This window comes from Malus sylvestris, chromosome 16 (assembly GCF_916048215.2).
Source record: "Malus sylvestris chromosome 16, drMalSylv7.2, whole genome shotgun sequence".
NCBI classification, from domain to species: domain Eukaryota; kingdom Viridiplantae; phylum Streptophyta; class Magnoliopsida; order Rosales; family Rosaceae; genus Malus; species Malus sylvestris.
The window spans coordinates 4,558,734-4,582,330 of NC_062275.1; the positions used below are offsets into that span (position 1 = coordinate 4,558,734).

The 23,597-nt window shown below is 35.5% G+C and overlaps 2 protein-coding genes across 8 annotated transcripts; one reads left to right on the top strand and one right to left on the bottom strand.

Moving 5' to 3' along the window:
* The first annotated feature begins 15,118 nt into the window (after positions 1-15,118).
* LOC126607284 (expansin-A1-like) lies at positions 15,119-17,078 on the top strand. The gene is made up of 4 exons (XM_050274823.1): positions 15,119-15,276; positions 15,398-15,537; positions 15,638-15,950; positions 16,252-17,078. Coding segments are annotated over exons 1-4 (762 nt in total). The 5' UTR covers positions 15,119-15,274; the 3' UTR covers positions 16,559-17,078.
* A 1,425-nt stretch (positions 17,079-18,503) lies between these two features.
* LOC126607279 (agamous-like MADS-box protein AGL30) lies at positions 18,504-23,055 on the bottom strand. 7 transcript variants are annotated; one of them, XM_050274818.1, is made up of 12 exons: positions 22,860-23,055; positions 22,026-22,278; positions 21,463-21,522; positions 21,356-21,374; positions 21,152-21,216; positions 21,051-21,066; positions 20,863-20,924; positions 20,642-20,738; positions 20,209-20,256; positions 19,981-20,108; positions 19,382-19,775; positions 18,504-19,006 (listed from the first exon to the last, which is right to left on the bottom strand). In XM_050274818.1, the coding sequence occupies exons 2-12, from the start codon at positions 22,208-22,210 to the stop codon at positions 18,995-18,997; spliced, it is 1,086 nt and encodes a 361-aa protein (XP_050130775.1). In that variant the 5' UTR covers positions 22,211-22,278; positions 22,860-23,055; the 3' UTR covers positions 18,504-18,994. The 7 variants fall into 7 exon arrangements, with proteins under 7 accessions (XP_050130775.1, XP_050130776.1, XP_050130774.1 ...); XM_050274819.1 differs by having other exon boundaries at positions 22,668-23,055; XM_050274817.1 differs by having other exon boundaries at positions 19,382-19,745; positions 21,463-21,519; positions 22,562-23,055.
* Positions 23,056-23,597: the final 542 nt, after the last annotated feature.

Below are 23,597 nucleotides of genomic sequence, written 5' to 3' on the forward strand. Positions count from 1 at the left end.
ACGCTAAGTTATTCGTCATTGTTTAGTTGTGCCCACATGAACATTATTTCTAGATTCGTTCCTGCCTTGACTAGTTGACAAAACTCGTATGCGTTTGAATTTCGTTTTCCAAATGGGAGTGATAAAGTATGGCTAAGATTTTGAACTTGTCAAAGAATGTACAACTTGGTTAGTTTCCACTCTCTCAATTTGTGGGAGCATCTTGTCATGTCTGAATCTAGTGTTCTAGTTATCCATAAACTTATCTTTTCGCAGCCGGCAACAGTAATGTGAAGTCTCTATTCAACTTATTTGATTAGCTTAATCGTGAAAATATAACAAAGCTTCATCATGCATGATGCAAATATTTATCGATCTTATGAAAGATGTGTCACTTTTTTTCTTTCTTTCTTTTGAATGACTTTATAAATTACAACTGCTTGTTTTCTTGCATGTCAAATTCAATTGGCGCTCAAACTGAATGGAATAAGGTTTAAGAACAAAGTATTTTTCTATGACAAAAGTAAAAACTTTAATTAGGTATTAGGTTGCATGCATGTTGGTTTAACTTGACAAAAGGGGTAAGGACGAAAATAGGTCCGAAACACCAGTCAGAATTCTACATGTCCTTATGTAATCGGAGGAATTTTTTTTTTAAGTGTCTCTTCAATATATAATGACGTGTAGTATTCTACGTGAAAAATCTCTCCTAAATCTGGCTTGAGCATGCAAAAACGCACGTGAAATTATGAAATATCATCCATTAATAGCTTAGCACGTAGCTTATAACTAAACCTACCACCTAGAAGGCTCAGCCCACCCCGATATATTTGGCCGATCGAGTTGGTGCCTAAGCTGCATGCCTGCATGTTCTTTTAACTAGTTATCTGATGAGGTAATTATACCAGTTCCAGGCTGTTTAAATTTAATAACAAAAGATTAGGGTTTTGCTCCTTTAAGTATTTTTGTAATGAATTTTGACACAAAAACATAGGAGTCCATAACCCGAAAGTAACAATTAAGGTGAGCTGCATGTGAGGGGGGGGTCCAATTTAGAACAAGCGTGCATGAAGAACTTTATCAGTTGAGAGTTGATAGAGGAAGTCCTAATCAAAAACTTATAGTGCTCCACATGATGGACTCTTTCATGTGGGATTGTTTCCTAACAAACAGTAATTGATCTGCCCAACCCAACTTCACTCTCTTCTCTTCGAGTACTAGCAATCGCCCGTCTCATGAAACCCACAACGACACGTGATACCTTTCAGAAACCATTATTTTAGGTCTTCCACGTTCTTGTTTTATATGAGTCTCACTTTCGAACTGTGATGTCAGATGTCTTCGTATTCATTGGTTGATCCTTAAAACTGAAAAGTAGTTCGTAATAAGTGGGTTTTCTTTTGTTTAGGGGTTCCAAAGCTCATCACCCTGTCACTGAGGCACGTCTTCAAACTCTGTACTACGTTTTAGTAGGTGACCTTGCGTGTTGTCGTTCAATAGATTTTTACCTTTTTTATTATCGTCTTTTTTCTTTTTTCATTTGGTGCAGAGCTGGATTCAATTAGCAGTGAAATATGGTTTTCTTTTTCACTCTCATATATCAAACTCATGCACCATAGTTGTAACATAAAAGGTTCCATTCGGACAGTCACACCCATGTCACGCTCAGTCATATTTATCTTTTCCTAAAATTCTTTTCTCAATGTCTCAATTTTAATGGTTATCTTGATACATGGAGAATCCTATTCTAGCAAGGATCTGGATGTTTTTTTTTTTTTTCCAACAAATATGTATATCAACGTTAACTTTTAATATGCTTTTTTCTTAAATACGATAAAAATCTAACATGTTTTTTTTCTTACCATTTTGTTTTGTCATGTTTAGACAACCTAATTATTCGAATTGAAAACTCTATAATCGTTATATGCATGACATGTGCCGAATGAATGAAGAGTTGAATATGCAACTTCATATTAGAAAATCTCGTACTTTAGTTAGCCTTTTTTCCTTTTTACTTTCCATTCCAAGTGAGGCCTTCCACGCGTGATGCTATGACAGATATTGTATCCATGTGCCCTCCTAAATTTCTTACTCAGTATTTCAAAGCGTAGGACCATTTTGCCAGCTACTGGTGGTGGTGATAGAGTCCCTCCTAATTTAGCAGCCATTACTGTGAGGTAGGGAACCTCAGGGTTAATCTATATCCATCATAAAATGGGCTTAATCCATTGCAAGACATTGACCAATTAGAAAGAAATTCAAGAATGGTAAAACTCCAAGCTTTTTTCTTTTATTTAAAAAGAAATTCTTATTAATTGCATGTGGACTTCTCCACACCTAGACAGAAAACTTGTTTCAAACGTTTCAAAAATATGAAATTCAAACCTCCAAGCAATTTTTTTTTAATTGATAGTTAAAGTAATGGTTGAATATTGTACTCCAACTTGAACCATCAAACTATACATATATCGTCATTAACACTATAATTTGGTTGTATTTTTGTCTATTTTTAAGTGATATGTCTTAAATTTAACTCTCCTAAATAACAAGTTCGATATCAAATTATTGTTCGGTCTCCAAGTGAAGGTAATATGCAATGAAATAAGAGATGGGGAAACAAACACAGGGCATACGTGATTCACACTAGCTCGAGCTACATCCACGAGGGTAGATGAGTTTTCATTAATAATGTAGAGTTTACATGATACAAAAATTTAAGCATAATCATCATTAGTGAGTTCTAATAATGGATTAGTGAATCTTAGATCAGAAGAAGCTTAATTGCAAGAGAATGGTCTCTTTTTATAGTAGAGAAGAGTTCCATATTTTTGTCTACAGTTGATGTAAGACTCTAAAAGCTTTATTCTAATGTATACATGTGTCGCGTTGTGATCAATATCTTGACAAAAAAGAAAAGAAACAAGAAGCTTCGCATTGGCTGGGGTGCCTCAGCACAGAACCTTCAGTGGGTCCTGAAAGTTTAAAGTTGACCAGTTGGGCACGTGCAATTGCAGGGGACGTAGAAAGAAGTACACGCACGTGCGTCGGTGAATGCAAGTGTGACTCTACGTACACACGTGATGGAACCCACTCGTTGTTGCTTGCTTGCGATGGGGGAAAGATGTATGTTATATTGCTTTGAATGAAATCTAGAAAAATATATTTTCTCCTCATTTTCTATCCATTTTACAACAAATACTATTTAACTTCTTACACTCATGGAGCTATATATGTTTCGTTACCTACAAATTATGAATCGACACATATATTAACTGAGGAACGAGAGAAAACATCACAATGTAAGACAACCAAGAAAATAAAATCTCTCTATACAAAATTGTTAATCATATGATTATTACGTCAACCAAGGAAGCTTGTGATTTAGTTTTTGATGCAGCAAGTAGTTAGGGTAAAACATATCTTAACTGTTGGTACTAAAAATAAAGCAACTGATTTAGTAGCACAGGTTGCAATAAATACACTTTTTGCCCTTAAGTCCAGGATACGCAAAAATTCCTCTGGAAGGATTGAGAGTGGATTTTTGGTTTGATGGTGTCGAGAAGGTGAGGGGCCATACTTAACCCTCAGTAAGACAATTGCTTCTCACAAACAAAAACAACTAATCATATTTATGATCGGATTAATTTGCGTATTGTATATGTCAGTTGCTTAGGGTTTCTCTCTGTAAAGTTCTTAATGCAAGTTCATGGTTTATGTCATGGAACCTTTGACATGGCTATACGGTTTTTATGATCTTAAACAAGTGCTCGACTTAGACCCATTTTGGATGAGTTCATCAGAGTTAGTTCTAGCTAGCAATGTGATCTAAAACCAAAGGAGGCCGGTTGAGGAAATATTCCAACGCTGAAATTTGGAACTAATGTGTGGTTAGCCATCACATCGATTTAGGTTTTGTGCAACACGACTCAGGTTTTGTAGAAACAAATCGACTCGAAAATGATAGTTTGAAATGCTATTAACCCAAGATTCAATACTTCAAACCAATTTTTCAACAAAAAGATTGCGTGACAAGAAGTTGGTAGCTGGATAATTAAATATAGGAAAACTAATGAAAATGGCTTGAAAACTTTGAGTTTTAATGATAAGGACAAAATAAAGGGTAAAGTGAATAGTACCAGGATTGACTTTTTAGTGTAAAAATATGATTTTTCGTTAAAATGAACAGTACCGGGTGCTTTTCGTTAAAGTTCCCTTTAAATATTAGGTTCGATAAGATGGAATCTAACCTAAACCAAACATTCAGAATGTAAATTGCTTACTGAAAGCTGATAATATTCATTACAAAGTTTTTCTTAGAAATGACCATTGTGAATTTGTGATAGTGAGGGGTCACGTAACATAAAAGTATCCAATAGATTTTCAGGCATATTTGAACTATGGGACATGCATGACCCAAAGGGGAATAATGTGTAGCCGTTTGACTCCGAACCTGTCATACGCTAATTTAAAATTCAAAGCAAGATCCAATACAAACTTTTGCATATGTAACTTGCATTCCTCTCCTAGGGGATGAGCTCATTCCATCTTTGTGAAAAACGTATCTTGACAGTACAAATTTCATAAGCGGAATAGTTTAATTTCTTATCCTTACAAAAAATTCATTTCAATAGTAGATCACTTAGTCATTTAAATGCATAGAACAAATCGACGGTGTAGCTACCAAGTAACATATTTATGATGAACTATCAGTTTATTTTATTCGTTTAGATGATTAAACGATCTTCAATTCACATAATTTTTTTGTCGGAGTAATCTTCAAATGAATATTTGAATAGTTCCAATCGTCGAATTTATTCCATCAAGATACGGTATTCACAAATGGCTATCCATAACCTTTATGGTTTATTCTAATGAAAAAGTCAAGTGATCCATCATTGAAGGTTGTAACAAGAGGATCTATGCAAATCTTAAACATAATTAGTGTCGGTAACATTTTCTTCTTTCTGCAACATCACTGGACATCATCGTTTCTTTGAATAATAACACCAAAAAATAATGTGATATGCCAGAGTTGTATTTTACTTGTTACAAATAAAAAAGAGTAAATTGTACAAATGGTCCCTTAACTTTAATCAAATTGGAGCAATGGTCCCTCAACTAAAAATCCATTACCTTTGGTCCCTCAAAGTTTAGGGTTGATGGGGAAAAAGTTTAAGTGTTTCTTCATTCCATAACGGGAAGAAGAGTAAAAATGATTGTCTTTCTAGTTTTGTAATTTGAGGAAAGTAAAATTACGCAACCAAAATAAGTTTCAAAATTTTGAACCCTAATTAACCAATGATTGTGTTTTGTATGTTATATTTGAAACTACTTTAAACTTTTTTATTGAGTAAATTGTACAAATGGTCCCTCAACTTTAATCAAATTGGAGCAATGGTCCCTCAACTAAAAATCCATTACCTTTGGTCCCTCAACTTTAATCAAAATGTGTAGCTATAGTCCTTTTAAACTGCCTTACAGTTATAGGTTAACCAACCCAACTACTTCTAGGATTCTCTCTTCCATAGCACTGGGCCAGTAAAAGCACTTCCAACTACCCAATGGAGATTTGGTGAAGTGCTTTCAAAGTTTAGGGTTGATGGGGAAAAAGTTTAAGTGTTTCTTCATTCCATAACGGGAAGAAGAGTAAAAATGATTGTCTTTCTAGTTTTGTAATTTGAGGAAAGTAAAATTACGCAACCAAAATAAGTTTCAAAATTTTGAACCCTAATTAACCAATGATTGTGTTTTGTATGTTATATTTGAAACTACTTTAAACTTTTTTATTGAGTAAATTGTACAAATGGTCCCTCAACTTTAATCAAATTGGAGCAATGGTCCCTCAACTAAAAATCCATTACCTTTGGTCCCTCAACTTAAGTGTTTCTTCATTCCATAACGGGAAGAAGAGTAAAAATGATTGTCTTTCTAGTTTTGTAATTTGAGGAAAGTAAAATTACGCAACCAAAATAAGTTTCAAAATTTTGAACCCTAATTAACCAATGATTGTGTTTTGTATGTTATATTTGAAACTACTTTAAACTTTTTTATTGAGTAAATTGTACAAATGGTCCCTCAACTTTAATCAAATTGGAGCAATGGTCCCTCAACTAGAAATCCATTACCTTTGGTCCCTCAACTTAAGTGTTTCTTCATTCCATAACGGGAAGAAGAGTAAAAATTATTGTCTTTCTAGTTTTGTAATTTGAGGAAAGTAAAATTACCCAACCAAAATAAGTTTCAAAATTTTGAACCCTAATTAACCAATGATTGTGTTTTGTATGTTATATTTGAAACTACTTTAAACTTTTTTATAGAGTAAATTGTACAAATGGTCCCTCAACTTTAATCAAATTGGAGCAATGGTCCCTCAACTAAAAATCCATTACCTTTGGTCCCTCAACTTATCAAAACGTGCAGCTATGGTCCCTCAACTAAAAATCCATTACCATTGGTCCCTGAACTTTAATTCAAGTGGAGAAATGGTCCTTTAACTTTAACCCAATTGTAACAATAGTCCTTCCAATATAACTCGTTTTGACAAATTTTTTGACATAGTTGACGAAAAGAACCATAATCATACACTTTGATGAGTTAAGGGACCCTAATTATATAAATGGTTATTCCAACATAGCTTATTTTGACAATATTTTGACAAAATTGATGAAAAGGACTATAGCTACACATTTTGATAAGTTGAGGGACCAATGGTAATGAATTTTTAGTTGAGGGACCATTGCTCCAATTTGATTAAAGTTGAGGGACCATTTGTACAATTTACTCAATAAAAAAGTTTAAAGTAGTTTCAAATATAACATACAAAACACAATCATTGGTTAATTAGGGTTCAAAATTTTGAAATTATTTTGGTTGCGTAATTTTACTTTCCTCAAATTACAAAACTAGAAAGACAATCATTTTTACTCTTCTTCCCGTTATGGAATGAAGAAACACTTAAACTTTTTCCCCATCAACCCTAAACTTTGAAAGCACTTCACCAAATCTCCATTGGGTAGTTGGAAGTGCTTTTACTGGCCCAGTGCTATGGAAGAGAGAATCCTAGAAGTAGTTGGGTTGGTTAACCTATAACTGTAAGGCAGTTTAAAACATAAAAGAAACAAGAAAATCAGTTCTGAGAAAAGCCAATCTGCCACAAAGGTATATATCTTCGATTCACGGGCTTGATCTCCTCCTCACATTCCCTAACTCGCGCCTGCCTCCTTCTGCTTCTGCTTCTAGAGAAATGTCCTGGGGCTTTATTCCCCCTCCCCCAAAATCCCCGTGCAAACTCAGCTTGTAATAAGAGAACAACATTCAAAACATATGGCATATATTTTCGTGTTCTCACACTAAAAAATATCTTCAAAATTACAACTTCTCCACCGTTCTTTATTTTATTTTTTGTTCATTCCAACTGGAGGAATTCTGTTGCGGGAAACAGTTTTTTTTTTTTTTTTTGATTGCTGGACCATATGTTGGTGGTGATTAGTTATTGATTGATCATATCTTTGTGCTGGAAGTCATGCTCCATATGATTAGCATGTGATGATCACTTTTAACAAGCACAACAAAAGAGGTGAGACAAGACATCAATATAGAGATTAGGAGGAGTTGCGAATTACAGTCATCCTCACGGGGTATATAATTAGCACTTGCTGCAATCTAATCAAATCTTTAATTCCCTTTTAACAGATTCTTATACTGTTCCAGGAGAAAACACTACTGTGCAAGTAAATATTAGGCTTTCTGCACAGAAAGTTGGAAGTTTAATCGTAAAGGTATAAAATCATTGGTAACACGAAGAATAACCACATCTTATAAGGACATGCAGATTTTTATATACTGCCAAATGACAAATTTTTTGATCCTCTCTACTATCTTCAGTCTAAACTATCAAAGCAATAAAGCTTTACTAATCAACTATAAAGATAATGTTCGCATGTCATACTGTTAGTGTGTCTAATGATTTTTGAATCCAAAATTTGTTCAATATGAACTTACGAAAGGTTTACTTGTTATATGTTTGTAGTTTAATTTCTAACAATTTAGATTGTAGATAATTGAGTAATTGACAAAAACTCAGGCTTAATATTGCACATCTTATGTTTTGACATCGTTTAAACGATCATGTATGATCATTTTATTACGAACATTAAGATTTAACGGTCCAGACACCCAGAGCATAACACCTAAGAATTTGCGTCGATATATTTGACTTGTGGTTGCATGCAGCCTTGGTGTGTGCAGAGTATCAAATCCTGGACTTAGATATGAGGGGCCACAGAAGGCGGTGAACCCTTTCGAAACAGTGAAAGGTGTGAGAAAACAGAAAAGGTTACAAAATGTAGAACGCCATCACCTTTTGATAGCGGTCAGAAATACTTGGGACTATGGACGGTCCAGATGGAATCTTACACAAAAGGGCACAGTTGAAAAAGCAACTTGGACTGAGGGACTATTTCATTTGGACATATCTCAACTACAAGTTGGTTATTGGCCGTTGAACTTTCAATTTTCAGATATAGTAAATCTCATAAAGGGTTTTGTAGTGTGATGCTGAAGATCTTAGTGTTGGAAAACAATTTAGAAACAACAAAATAACATAAATACTTATATTTTATTATTCAAAAATATTTGTAATATAGAATAAAATTACATAATAAATACATAAATTAAAATGATACTAACTTGAATGAATTGAAGGTAGAGATTAGCGCAAAAGTTATGTTCTTCGAATAGTATTTCCGTCCCACTCTTGTGCTTGTGGCTCTACAATGTCTGCTCGACCATGATACAACTACCTAATTCTACAACCTGCACTGGATTATAGAATTCTAACGAATTGCTTTGTGTGTTTACTCTCTGGAAATTTTGTACGGAAGAAAAGATGATTTTCGATGGAATTGAGGACTCCAGTTATATAGGCTCTTTCATACATTTTCAAATACCTTTTGGATGTATCTGAAGCTATTCAACTCTTTTTCAAAGAGTTGTGTTTATTAATCAAAACGTTTTTAATTAATTTTAATTAAAAACTTATTTCGAAATTAAAACTAATTGATCATATTAATTTTAATTCTTAGGCCCCAAGGCCCTTGTCTTGATTAATTAATATTAATATTATGGTATAATCATCAAGCCTAATTCACACAATTAGTGGTCCAAACCTTAATCCTCATTCCAAATGGTCCAACACCTAATCACTATAAAAGGGAACCTCAAGTTCCCTTGAGTTCCCCGATATGGGACTTAAAGAGCTCAAAACTCTAACACTTATAGCAAGTCTATCCCTAAAGACTTTGCGTCAGCACCCAGCGCATTTATCCACTCAAGTGAACAGTAATATGCCAAGGCATCTCCACCCCTAAAACTAAATAGCCTAGTCAATTTTATTAAAATATTATTAAGTTTTATTATAAAATAATAATTTGATTTATTAAAATATTATCAATTTTATAAAAATATTAGCCCCACACACACTCTCTTTCTCTGTGCAATTCCTTGTGCACGGTACATCCATCTCCCCCAGCTGTCTCCCCCCCTCTCTCCCCTCATCAGAACCTAGAAAAAATAAGCAAACCTAATACCACTGCCGAACACACACCCAGCGCACCCTGGGACCTCCCTCTGCATCTCTCTCTCTCTCTCTCTCTCTCTACCCATTTCGCTCCGCACCCCTGGAACCTCCCTTTGCAACTCTTCCGGTCTTCCCCCACAGAAAAATGAAAATCCGCACCCCCGGGTTTTTCTTGGTTTGCCGTTGCTTTCTGGGTTTGTTTATAAGTTGTTCTGTTATGCTGTAGCTCGGAATCGGAGGTTGTCACCGGAAAAAAAAACCCAACGAAATTGTTCTCCAGCTCGGCCCCAATCGGAGGAATCGGAGGTTGTCACCGTGAAAGGCACGCGCCAGGCAAATAGCCCGGCTCCTTGGTCAGTCAATTTTGGACTAGCCTAGAGACCAGCTTGGGCTGGGTGCCAGGCAAGTTGCTGGGTTGGAGTGAATTGACAGGGTGCCAGCCTGGTTTTTTTACTGGGTGCTGGGCTATTCCACCTCTGGTGGAACTGCTCTTAGAAACAGTATAAGATATACGTGTCAGTTATGTCGTTCATTTTTATATTAAATCATTAAATCAAATATTACGACACGTATATTTTGATATCTACGAAAGTGTCTCAAATTTTAGACAAATTGCTGTGCAATTTTTGCATATCAGATTCGATTTTGAAATGCGTTGTCTGTTTCTATGTGTTATTTTCATCTGGGTTTTATTATTTAATGGTTCTGAGTGGAAAAATATATGAGAAAACAAAAAATTAAAAAGGGGAATCGGAGAGAAGCCAAATGGGTTTTGAAAAAAGGACAATAAGCCAAACAATTGCATGTGCAGCTGCTGCAATTTGGCGCCGTTAAAGGGCTCAATGAGTCTCTTTCACCGGACAATCGGCACTTATCTTGAAAAATCCACGTAGTTAAAGTGAGTTCGTTAGCCTGTGACTAGAATGTTACCTTTACCGCAATCAAACACGATTATGTAGATTCTAAATTGTTCTTGTATGCGTATAATTCAGTTGATTAAAAACATTTGCTTTTTATCTGGGGTCTTGTATTTAAGTTTTCAACCTTAAATTTTAATATAGATTGTCCTATATTCTAACCTGTGAAAAAAATCAAATATTATATTCAAATATGCGTAATAAAAAGGATTAAATTAAAAGTTAATCGCAAGGTTCCATCATAAATTAATTCGCAATGTGAGAAGTAGTCCAATCTCTTATAAAGCCTTGAATGATTTGGTCCCTCATCGATGTGGCACTTTATCCTCACATTCTCACACACCTCTCTCACGTGTGGCAAATTTTCAAACATAACACGTGAACAATACAAATTGCGTATCGTGGAATCTGTGTGACCGTTGAGCTTCTCACGTGAGCCAACCTGTTCTGATACCATAAAGAAGTTGAGATTTCATTATAAAACCAATGATAATATGAAAAGTAGCTCAACATCTTATAAGCACTTGTATTTTTTTGGTTCCTCACCGACGTGGGAATACTATCATCGACACACCTAATACATATATGTCAAACAACTGAAATTTGCATGTTCTCATCCGTGCGAATCGAACTGGAAACATCCATCCTCCATTAAAACTCATCTCAATTACGATTAAACTTGCCTCAAATTGCCAATTTTCTTTTGTTTTTGTGAACGGTACACATGACAATGAAGCCGTACAACATGAGAGATAGCGTGTAAAAAATAAAACTTTTGAAGTCAATGAACATAGTTACTGCTGCTACCATGAATTACGTACAAGACCTCAATTTTCTACTCCGTAATTTGGACACTAGTTAAGATGATTAAAACACTAATGCCGATAATCACGGTCTTATTAATATTTCGCCAACCAAGCTGTACACGAGACGTTATCGTTTTCCATGCAAATCTTATCTTATTAATAATAATCAAGATTTAAGATCTTGTGTTTAGATTACGTGATTAGCAACCACCATTAATTAAATATCAGAGGAAAATGTTGCAGCAAGATAACAGACCCATGGTTAGAAGCCGCTCACAGGTTTGTCACTTGTGTTAATTTCATAGGTCAAACAACAACCGCCATGTGTGTTTTTATTTTTGGATCTGGAATGACTGCTCTCCACATCTCATACCCTTCCTATCCCCTCATATTTTTGTGGTCACGGTTAAGTCGTGTCAACATTTTATATTGATTTTTTTATATAAATAATAAAACAAAAAGCAATGAGAATATAAAATATTGATGTGGTTTAACCGTGACCACATAAATAGAAGAGGATGAGAAGAGTATGAGATGAGAGAGGGCAGACAATCTAGGTCCTTTATTTTTAAATTAAGGCATTGGCATTATCAATTATAGTATTCACTTTTACTTGTATAAGGTCTCAGATTTAATTCATATTAGATGATGATTATCAATATCTAGTTATGGTTAGATCATATTGTTGCTTACCCACGCGCCCCATTTCAAGTTAAATATTGTTGTATTGAAAAAGCAATCTAAAAGAATGCTTGTGTCCACCGTAATGGTACATCCTGGACGGAGCCATGAGATTAAAATAAAATTTTGATACAATATATTAAATTATTGTCCATCAACATGATTTTGGGTAACTGGTGTTTAGAACGGTTAAGTTGTAAACCATTAGCTAATGAAAAAATTTACATGACTTGGAAGGGTTTAAGGATAAGAAAAGAATAGGACGTGAGAGTGCATGTTGTGTTGTGTTTGGAATGAGACTTCATTTCTAAGTATATACAACTAATTTGTAGTTTTAATTGGTACATTTTTCAAGACAAACAAAGTTGAGTGGGAACAACTGCCCCCAGTAGGCATATGCGGCCTCCGTCCATGGTTTCGCCAATGGCTGCACATTTTTGTTCACTTAGTTGCGATTAACATTTTTATTTTGTAATTCTTTTTCTAATGATATTCGTATGATTTGTTAATCACATTTGTGAGGCAAAAGAAAGTACAGTCTTGAAGTGGAAGCAAGTAAAGAAAATAAATAAATAAAAAGTTGGGAATTAATTTAATTGGATGGAGGTCTTGTTCAGCTAGAAGACACGTAAGCCGCTAAAAATGTCATCACCCATGTGCTTCTGCATGTGTGCGTGGACCTTTTGCTTTCTTTTTTTCAGATTTTCTTCCTGTTATGATTTGATAGAATCATCCTCTAGTAACTCAACCTATTCACATGAAAACGAAAGGAAGATTACAGTAATTTAATATATAACTACGATAAAAATTATATATAACAAGTCATCAGTTATGTAACGTCACACTTATTACGTCGAAACATCACAATAACAATGAATTTGTTTCATGTAAATTGCTCGTGATTTTTGTTTTTTTTGTTGTAGAGAAGAGATGCCATTAAACGAGGAAGGATGAAATTCTCATGGATTCATGGGTCAAAAATGCTCATTCAATTCGTTTACCAGAAAAGATTTGGGAATTGAATTCCTCCTTTCCTGCTCCAAGTCCTAATAAACGGCTGTGTAATTAAAGCTTCTCTAACCGTGTGAGACGTATGTCTCAATGTGTGCCATTGCAGAGAAACAAGAGGGACACAGACACAACACATCTCTCTCGCTCTCTCTCTCTCTCTCTCTCTCTCTCTCGTGGTTGGGGCAGCAAAGTTGTGCTTGTGGTGTAGAAATAAAATCAGCCCTGCAAATTTTTATTCATGCACATTCAGTTATGCAATAATCTAAATAAAGTTGGAAGCTTTCTGTTAGGTAAGAGAGATTCTGTCCGCAGCAAGAAAACCCAGTTCACCAAAACTGTTTAAGCTGTTTTAAAATGGTTGTTGTGGTAAGTAAGGGCTTTTCGGAGTGAATTAATATATCTTAATAAATCTATATTATTTCATTTTTAATCGGCTAATAACAGTCAGTTCACTCTCTTACGCTTGAATTTGAATCTCCTTTTCTCTTCCATAACAGATTAAGCTATATGTGAATTATATTTGTTGACCTAGGGCGGTTTGCTAGCACATTTCTACCTAAGTTCGAATCTCAATTTTCAGAAACTAAATTGGTTTAAAAATCGTTTAGATAAAAGAATAATAATTGATAATATAAATAACTGAAAATATGAGTATACCCCTTGGAATTCAATTTTCATTAACTAAAACCCCCAATTGTAAAATTTTCTGATAAAAACCCAATGACTAGGCTCCAACTAAGCAATATCCATAATTAAGTATCACTTGGCAAAATTGGTATTTTTGAATGTCTAAATTACCCCTAATATTATTGACTTTGGGTTTATTACTTGTTATCTACATTTATTTTATATTATTTCATTCAATTAAACGTTTTGAAATGTTTATGCAGATTTGGAAAAGAAAATTTTGAGTGTCATGATTTCAATGCATATTAATAACAAAAATTACATGACATTAGAGTTTTGTTTCCTTATATAGTTGTGTTCATATTTATGTAAAAATGAGCATTTTTTTCCTTTTCAAATAATTGTAACAAGTAAATTAGCATTTTTTTACAAATATAAAAATGTTATTTTATTCAAAATTACCAATATATTACATATATAAAATAACAATATAAGTTCCAGGTAAAATAATACATGCAAAATAATTTACCTACGTAATAAATAAATAAATACTGTTTGATTCAAAAGTTATTTAAGCTATTTGCATACACATATATATAATAATATCAAAATGTGCCTAACTTATGTAATAATACATGCAAAATAATTTACGTACAAAATAAATGAATGTTGATTGATTGCAAACAACACATAATAATAACAAATGTGCCTAGTATATGTAATAATACATGCAAAATTATTTACCTACAAAATAAAATAATGTTTTTAGCCAATTGATTCAAAGTTAATTAATTACCCTTATTCTACTTAAAAATATAGGTAATTTATTTCACACAGATATAATAACAACAAAATGTGCCTAACGTATACATGCAAAATAATTTACCTACAATGATTGTCAAACAAATAAAAGAAACGGAACAGATGATGGTAAGACAAGTATAAAGTAGATAATTTTGTAATAATAAAGCACTTATTTGCTATAATTATGGTGGTAATTAAATTCATCAACATAATTAGGGTGTTGTGGCACAATTGTATATATTTTGAAAATAATAGGTATTTATTTGTTTACATGGCAATTTATTTTAAATTTGGGTTTTATTTGAATGTTTAAAACGAGATGGGTTTTTGTTAAGAAAATAAGTGTTGCATGAGTTTATATCTAAAGAACCCTATAAATAATGAAAAAAAGAAGAGGAAAAGTAAAAGCAGAGAGAAGCATAAAGGAGGGAAAAGGGTATTTGCGGCAAATGGGCTATGCTTGCATGTGAGGGTATGGATTCTATTGGAATGATCATCTGTCAAACCCCCAAAAAACCACCATCTCTCACTTGCATATGGGAATTTTCCCCCACAAAACCACACGCTTTGTCCTTCAAAACTGCCCCTCCACCTCAAAAGGTCGTGTTTTCAACTATTTCAAAACCAGTTAGCCCTTGCAGTTTATGGTCCCCTCCCAAACACTTAACAGAAAATTAAAAAATTTAAAAAAAGTCTGTCAGTGATCAGTGACCCACTGGTCATGTTGGCTAAACAGTAAAGTCTCCTAACCCTACCCCTTACCCCAAAAGTTCTATATAATCCCCCCAAACCCCTCCCACATTCCTCACTCATCTGCCTCCTCGCATATCCTCTCCCCTGTTTTTTCCAAACCTCATTCGTTTCCAATCCAAATGTAATAATCTTGTCCCTCTCTCTCTCTCTCTCTCTCTCTCATTTCCCTTTTTAGTTAGAAATAACGAACAAAATGATGCATTGTTACATAAAATGCTGAATGGTTTTACTTATGTGTGCAGGAAAATGGCTTTTCCATCTGGTTTTTTCATGGTGGGTATTCTTGCAATGTTGGTGGCCTCTGCACATGCTTACGGCGGAGGAGGGTGGGTTAACGCTCGCGCCACTTTCTACGGCGGCGGTGACGCTTCTGGCACAATGGGTATGCACCTAAACTAAAAAAGATTCCATTTTTACCTCCAGCTATCAATTTTAAGCACTCTCTCTGACCTACGTGAGTTTTTGGGATTTTGTTTCTGAAGGCGGAGCTTGTGGGTACGGCAACCTCTACAGCCAGGGGTACGGAACCAACACGGCGGCCCTGAGCACTGCTCTGTTCAACAATGGGCTGGGGTGCGGATCTTGCTACGAGATTAGGTGTGTGAACGACCCCAAGTGGTGCCTGCCGGGCTCCATTGTGGTCACCGCCACCAATTTCTGTCCACCAAACAACGCCCTCCCCAACAATGCCGGCGGCTGGTGCAACCCTCCCCAGCACCACTTCGACCTCTCTCAGCCTGTCTTCCAGCACATTGCCCAATACAAAGCCGGAGTTGTGCCTGTGTCCTACAGAAGGTAAAACCCACTGAAATTTCAACGTTTCATAGTTAAAGATCCAAACTTTATCCCCAAAAATCACTAATTTTGTTAAGAGTTTTTGTGGGTTATTTCTGAAAATTGCTAATTTTTTTGGGTTTTAACAAAATCCAGACTTTTAAATGAAAAGGGCATTAGAGGAATTTCACAACTAACATTTAGTTTAGAGAATGACATGCATACAGATGGGGGATTTTTTTTTTTTTTTTTTCTTTTTCCCCTTAATGAGTAACAGAAGTTTGGAATACTTTTCTAATTTTATTTTGTTGGGGGTTTGTAGGGTACCCTGCAGTAGAAGGGGAGGCATCAGATACACAATCAACGGTCACTCCTACTTCAACCTGGTCCTCATCACAAATGTTGGTGGAGCCGGTGATGTGCACTCTGTTTCCATCAAGGGGTCCAGAACCGGCTGGCAAGCAATGTCCAGAAACTGGGGGCAAAACTGGCAATCCAACAGCTACCTCAACGGCCAAGCCCTCTCTTTCAAGGTCACAACCAGTGACGGCCGTACTGTTGTGTCCTACAATGCTGCCCCAGCTGGGTGGTCCTTTGGGCAGACCTACAGTGGTGCCCAATTCCGCTAGGTCACCCCCACCCAACCATCTAATTTACCCTCTTATCCTTACCCATTTCCTAGGTCATTAAATATATATACTGAGTATTAAATCTTAATTAAGATTAGTATGACTCTTAAGTATACTAAGATATTAGTTAGTATTCTGAGTCGTTGAGTCAAGGTCGTTGGCCTCTGCGGTCAAAAGTGAGTAGGGCTTATTTTAAAAGGGCTCTCTCCCATCAAATTTTAATTTTTAAGTTAATATGTGTCTTAGGTGTAGGGTACCCTACCATCTTTGGGAACCCTAACTCCTTCTTGGGTATTGTATTGTTTTTACTTCTGCGGTAATTGTAAAAGCGGAAGTTGGCAGAGGTTGTGGACTTGACCACCCGCCATTCGCATCCTGGGCTTGCTTTGGAGGGGCATTGTTGTAAATCAACCGAGGCTGATCAGCAATTCAGTATTGTCCTTGGTTGTTATATTTGAATATTGAAGACCAAATGTAAATTTTCCATTTTCTACTAAGTAATGGATTTGCTAATTTATTATTTCTTGCTTCTCATTTATTTCTCTTTTAACAAACAATTAATTATTTTTTATCTAATTTATGCTTGTTTCAATATAATAATTTGGAAAGAGATCAAATCCGGACTGTTCGGAGCCTAAAGATTAATCAATTCAAACCACTAAAACTTAAATTTGACCGTCTATATTAACTCATCCCGTTGACGCACTTCATAAAAACAAAAAATTCTAATTTTTCTTTCACACAAACCAAGAGCCCCAATTTTTTTGTGCGTAAAAACATGAGTTACACCAGTTGAATAGAGTGGTGCTCGTAGCACTCAATTCAAACTACGGAAACGAGAGAAAAACCATGAATCTATGGGTACGGGCCCGCTATCTATAATCAACATGGGTAGCAAATAGTGAATCTAACCCAACCAAACAGCCTAAACCAAAAGGGCCAACAGAAGACATAACTTCATGATATTTAGAGAGGAAATCTAGTAGGAAGGCATGATTACGTAGCTCACTAGCTGGTTAGCCACTCACACGGAGTAAGATTATCATTCACTAAGAATTTGTAACTACGTGAGGCGGATGGTACCCTAACGTAAAAGGGCATGTTCCTTTGTGAGTGTGACATGATCAATCACACGGTCAGGCTGCCCTACTAAGGTACTTTTCTTCGTCCTTTATAGTACAGCCCTCCAAAACAAGAAACAATAAACAAAAGTTATTTCACAAGGCAAGAGATTAACCACAGTAAATCTTGCTATTTTCACAAGGCAAATACAATAAATCTGTGACCAGAAATTTTAAGTGGTGGGGCTGAATATTTGGTTGGTGTTGTACAACGTTACATGAATTGGAGTAAAAAATCTTGTGTAAAGACATTTCATCTTAAAATTTTCAATGTCTCGTTCATTGTCCCTTTGCTTTCCATGTCCCTTTCAACATAGATTGCCTCAAAGATTCATACCAGTTAGCAACAAAAGACTTGCCGCAGAGAAAACCTATGCAGGAAACTTCACATAACCAAAACTTTTTTTTATATGGTTCCAGTTGAATGTTTTGCAGTGTGTATCGTCGACAGATAGCAACATGGAATTGTAGCGGTTCATGTGTATTGAACAGTACTCGTACACTTTTATATCATTAAAACATTCCCGTACGAAACTAATACACTTACTAATATACGCGAAACCCACATACAATGATAGCAGTCAATGTGTATTTTTGGATTCTAAATTTTAATTTCTAGTTTATATTTTTCACGCTTTAAAATAAAAAGTGTAAACCGAAACCATGTCCCTCCGGGGACCCCTGTAAAATTGGCACGAAGGAAGAAGAGAAGATTTAGCATGGCCTTTTGTACGTGTAGGACCTTATTCTGCAGATAGTTGCCTTGTGGTTCCAACTGATGTTTTCCAGTGTCCAAGACAGCAACAAGAAATAGTAGACAATAATTTACACACACAAAAAATGGAATTTAAATTTTTTTTCCAATATGTTATGTTTTTTGTATATTGTTATATGTACTTTTATTTACAGCTCAGATTAATGAGAGGGGAAGCAACGGAAGGCAATGTCCTAAACTGCCTCTGGAAAACTTGACAGCCAAGACATGGGGGTGAGGAGGGAGCAAAAAAACACTCAACAGGACACCTATATTTCTATATATAATGAACGTATAAAAGATCTCTCGTTGGAGGTTTGGTGCTTCATTGTTTGGGCATCAGCACCGTCGTTCCTTCTCGCAAGGGTACTAATGACTGATAGGGCCGTTTATGTGTTGAACCTGCGCTGTACACTCGGTGGTTGCCTTCAATATTACCACGACAAAAAAAAATATAATGACCGCGAAAACCTTGATGGATGAGTAGGTTTTTCAAGCATTCGAGCAGATTTCTCCAGCAACTCCCCATCGGTGGATGAATGACAAAATCACCCATGGACTTCAGTTTGTCTGCTGCATCAAGCAAAAGAGATGGTTTCAATATAATACAGAGAAGTGCAATACGGAGAAGTAAACCGCCGAATGTACTTCAGTTTGTCAACGGAATACAGAAATGCTTTATAAGGTAGAATATGCCAGGTTTAACGCAATGGGGAGGAAAACAAGTGACTTTGCATTTTATCTCCGAAGAAAAATAAATTGAATTACATTGTAGCTGAAAGGACAATCACATTACAGTATAATATACATGGAAAAAGCAATATTACATAAAGCAATGTCTAGTTTCCATGCGAGGTAATTTGCTATTTCAGCCATATACAGCAAAGGAAGCCATGCTAGTAACAAGCAAGAAAAATTTATTGAGAAGATCCGGGAAGAAAAACTGACCTGGGAAAATAAATGCTCGTCAAACATGGTAACCGCACAAGGACCAGATGTAGAAGCCCAACTATGCTGAGTAGGGTAAAACTCAGGTCTAGGAGCTTCAAAGCTTCCATTAACATGATACTCAACAGGGTTTTCTTGAGGACTCATTTCTGCCGGTGGTTGGAATTTCGTATCAGTCATCATATTAAGATTGTACGGAAGATAGGGAAATTGCCCACCCAGCTGTAGCCTCAGTGGTGCGGTTCTGCTCAAGTCATTAAGAATACCATTTTCTTGTTCAGAAGTTGAAATCTCTGGATTTTTTCCTGTGCCAAGGTAACCAGAGTAACTCCCAAAGGAGGAACTTGCTGAGCATTCCATGTCCCTATAACAAGAAATTCTTCCAGTAACACTTCTAAGATAAAGCAATCCACCATTAGATGAATTTCACAGTTTTTTTTAATTGACAAAGAAATAGATGAAGGAGCCATTTAATGTTCTGTGTTATAAAGAACTTCATCTCATCATATAACATGTTGCTTTTCTTTTCAACTATATTTTCATCTTACACAACAAAAATTCCTAGGAGAGCTAGTATGTACTTCTGAACAATCACCCACCTATGTGGAAGCAAGGTCGTGTCCTCAGGTAAATCCATATGTCGGCTTTCATTAGTCGGAATCCATGACAAAGGTTGGAGCTGTTGCTCAGTATTCATGCTGAAGGGTATATGCAACCCATTTTGGAACTGCAAGATGAGAACCATAAAGATATTATGTTTGCCAATATCAGTAAGTAAATAACACCTTAAAAAAGTTTCTCGTAAAAGAAAAGAAGCAATGCTTTACCTGACTAGTGCATTCTAATGACATAATTTGCTGCTTTTGTAAATTTTCCTGCCAATGGAAAATTGGATTGCATTAGTATCAAGAGGTGCAGCAGCATCAGAACTAAAGGTAGCACAAGGTCACTTGAAAACTACAGAGAAAGGATACTCAGAAAATTATACACTCCTCATTTGTATGTAATTGTCAACGCTTTCTTGCTAGAACTCCAATGATGTCATACTAGTATTCACATCATTCCCAAATTAATAAGTAATCAAATTCTAAATTGCTACAGTCTAAGGCAGTACATCGTTTCCGCAACTTCCAATTATCAGTGGTATCATTTCAGTAGCATATAATATTGGAGAGCTAGGCCAATTACAATAATCAGATAATTTAAAAAAAATTTAAAATTTTGAACCAGACAATGAGTTCACTTGGATGCAGAGGATACCTTATGTGTTCGAATCTGGTTAAGCGACTCTCTAAGTGAACCTTCCATTTGCCCCAACTGTTCTACACTGTTGATCTTATCAAGGCTAGTCCAGCAGCTGCAGAATTCAAGATTGGTAAAGCATTTGTTTAGGGGGGCATAGACCATAGTAAAATTTCACTGGAACATAAATTAATGAAATGTAAAATATGGCTCTCCAACCTAAATTTTCAGGTATTCACCTTAGTCTCTTTTTTATTTCTGAAAGTTGGGTTTGCAATAAGCTAGACTGGTTACTCAGGTCCTGTCGAAAAGAGAGAGAGAGAGAGAGAGAGAGAGGAATATAAAAAGCATGCAAGAATGAAAAGTTAAAGACCAAGAGACTCGAATGGTGAAATATCACACTGGAAACATGGGTTTGCATTCTTACCTCAATCGTTTGAGAACTGAAACAAAAAGAAGAGAAAAACATATCAATTGTAATCCCATGATTTCTGACAAAATTTTAACCCCGTGTGTTAGCTTGTGTACCTTGTACCCAAAAATTCTTGTATATTAACATCATGATCCAACTTCTTGAATGTTTTCTTCAGTGCCTACACTTTCAACAAGAAAACAGAAAATTAAGTAAGAGACAGCAGCAGTAGTATCTAGGTTATATCCGAAAAGAAAAAAAGAAGAAGAGAAGAATAACATCATTAATTAATAAATACAAGGTTATCAAAGGGGACTTACTTCGAGGCTTTCCAATTTCCTGTTAGCATCCAAAGAAATTAAATTTCGATAGGATACTTTGAAAATTAATCCAGATACATGATTGTTTCTTTCAGAGAAGAAATTACCTTTTAGCTCTTTCCTGTGGAGTAAGTTGAGCAAACTTTGCTATAACCTCTTCGATGCTACTAAACTCAACAAGAAAACAGAAAAGGCCAAGTTACTGATGACAATGGTGATTGATTCCCAGCGAAAGGTTATATTCTTACAGACGGATACACACAAAACAAAAGTTAATAGACACATGATTTAATAAATGCAACTGCATCATCGTCATACAGCCCTCGTTACCAATATGCCAAAGATACTAACCTCCATTTAAGAATAGAGCAATCAGATTTGTTCAGAATTAACAGAAAACAATTAAAACATTAGGGTAGGTCACGTGATCTAAAGAATTATACGTTCCTTGCTAATTCTTTACTAATGAATTAAGATGCCTTACACATGAAACATATCCCCCAAATCAACTGCTTCGATTAACTAAAAAGCTTAATCTGATAAACCTGAATCGTTTTCAAACGCAAACACAAAAACCTTGCACGCGTCGTTACATACTATCCTCTAAACAGGCTATAAATTCTTTAATTTGTTACTACATTAGAATGAATGTACAGTTGTAGATACATACCTGCGTTTGCCACTGCACAACGAAGGTTTTCCAGTCGGCGAAAACATGAGAAGGACAATGTCAATGTCGCATAGTATAGATAATTCATTAGCCTTTTTCATGATGCCGTTCTTCCTTTTAGCATAAGTTGCTTGACGCCCATTTGTATTCTCCAACCTCTTAATCTTTAGCTTTACCCTTCCCATCCTGCACTTTTGACCGCGAATCTTACGCTTGAACTCCCCTTCTTTGACAGTCCAAAATATCGAAAAGCCTACCCCAAACACAAAAACCAATCATTTCTTCATCACAATCTATCCAACCACACAAAGTTCAATGTCCTAACTCGCACAATTCAGTAACCAATTTAAAGCTTTAAACAAATATTAGCAGGATATGAACATGCCACCGAAAGTTTGCAAATTTATCAACGCCAATCACCAAATTAAATCTTACATAATCAGGGGTGACTAAAATTGCATTAAACCCAGATAAGAAAACCAAAATTCAACAAAATCCCAATTGAGAATTGGAGCTAAAAAATCGAAATACAATACCTTTACGGAGAATCAGAGACTTGTGGGAGATATTTGAGAAAAAATAAGGCATAAATAGTAAAAGGCAAAAAGGAGATCATAAAAAACACAAAAAATGGAAACTCACCCAGAAGAGGAAACGAAACAGGGGAGTTTCTAGAAAAACATAATCCAAACGTCGGAAAATGTCGGAACAAAGAGGGGGGAGAGAGAGAGAGAGAGAGAGATTGGCTGTCGAGGGAAGCCAATAGGGAGGAGATTCAAAAGGCAGAGAGAGAGAGACGGAGAGAGAAAAAGAGAAGGGTGTGTGTGAGCTTACATATAGCTTTGCATAACACGACCGGGTGACCGGAAAATTCGGGTAAACGAAATTAGCGGGAGAATCGGAAGCGTCGGAAATTCCCAAACCAACTAACCAAAAGCAATTTCTTTTAATTTTGTGTCTCCATCGCCCTCCTCCTTCCTCCTCCGACTCTGTCCTCTGATCGCACACAGGTTTCTGCTTTTCCAACATGTTTTTCTGGGTCGATATAAAGTCCAAATTATTTGAGTAAACTGTCATTTAACCCCCTAAACTATCACGTGAGTGTCAATTTCCCCCTGAACTCTTTTTTCAGCCAATTTTGACCCCCTAAACTATGTTAAAGCGGCCAATTCACCCCTACCGTTAAATATCTTTAATTCCATCTAATTTTCTGTTAGATAGTGTCATGTGCTTGGCACATGATCACCTTTTTACATTTTATGTCTAAATCTTTACAAAGAAAACATATAAAACAAATATTAAAAAAAAAACTTACAAACCCTAAACTTAATCATTCAAAATAATAGAAAAAGTAAGGCTTTTTATATTAACACCCCACAAAATGTTGAATGCACCCCATATTAAAATTTAATATTAAATGACTTATTTACTCCACTATGCAATGACAATTTTGACCTTATTAGGTTTTTTAAAAAAAAAATTATAAATACATCCCAAATCACTTTTAGCGTATTATTTATCTTCTCAACTATCAAAACCCTCTCATCCTCCATTGTTGAACAAAACTCTAAC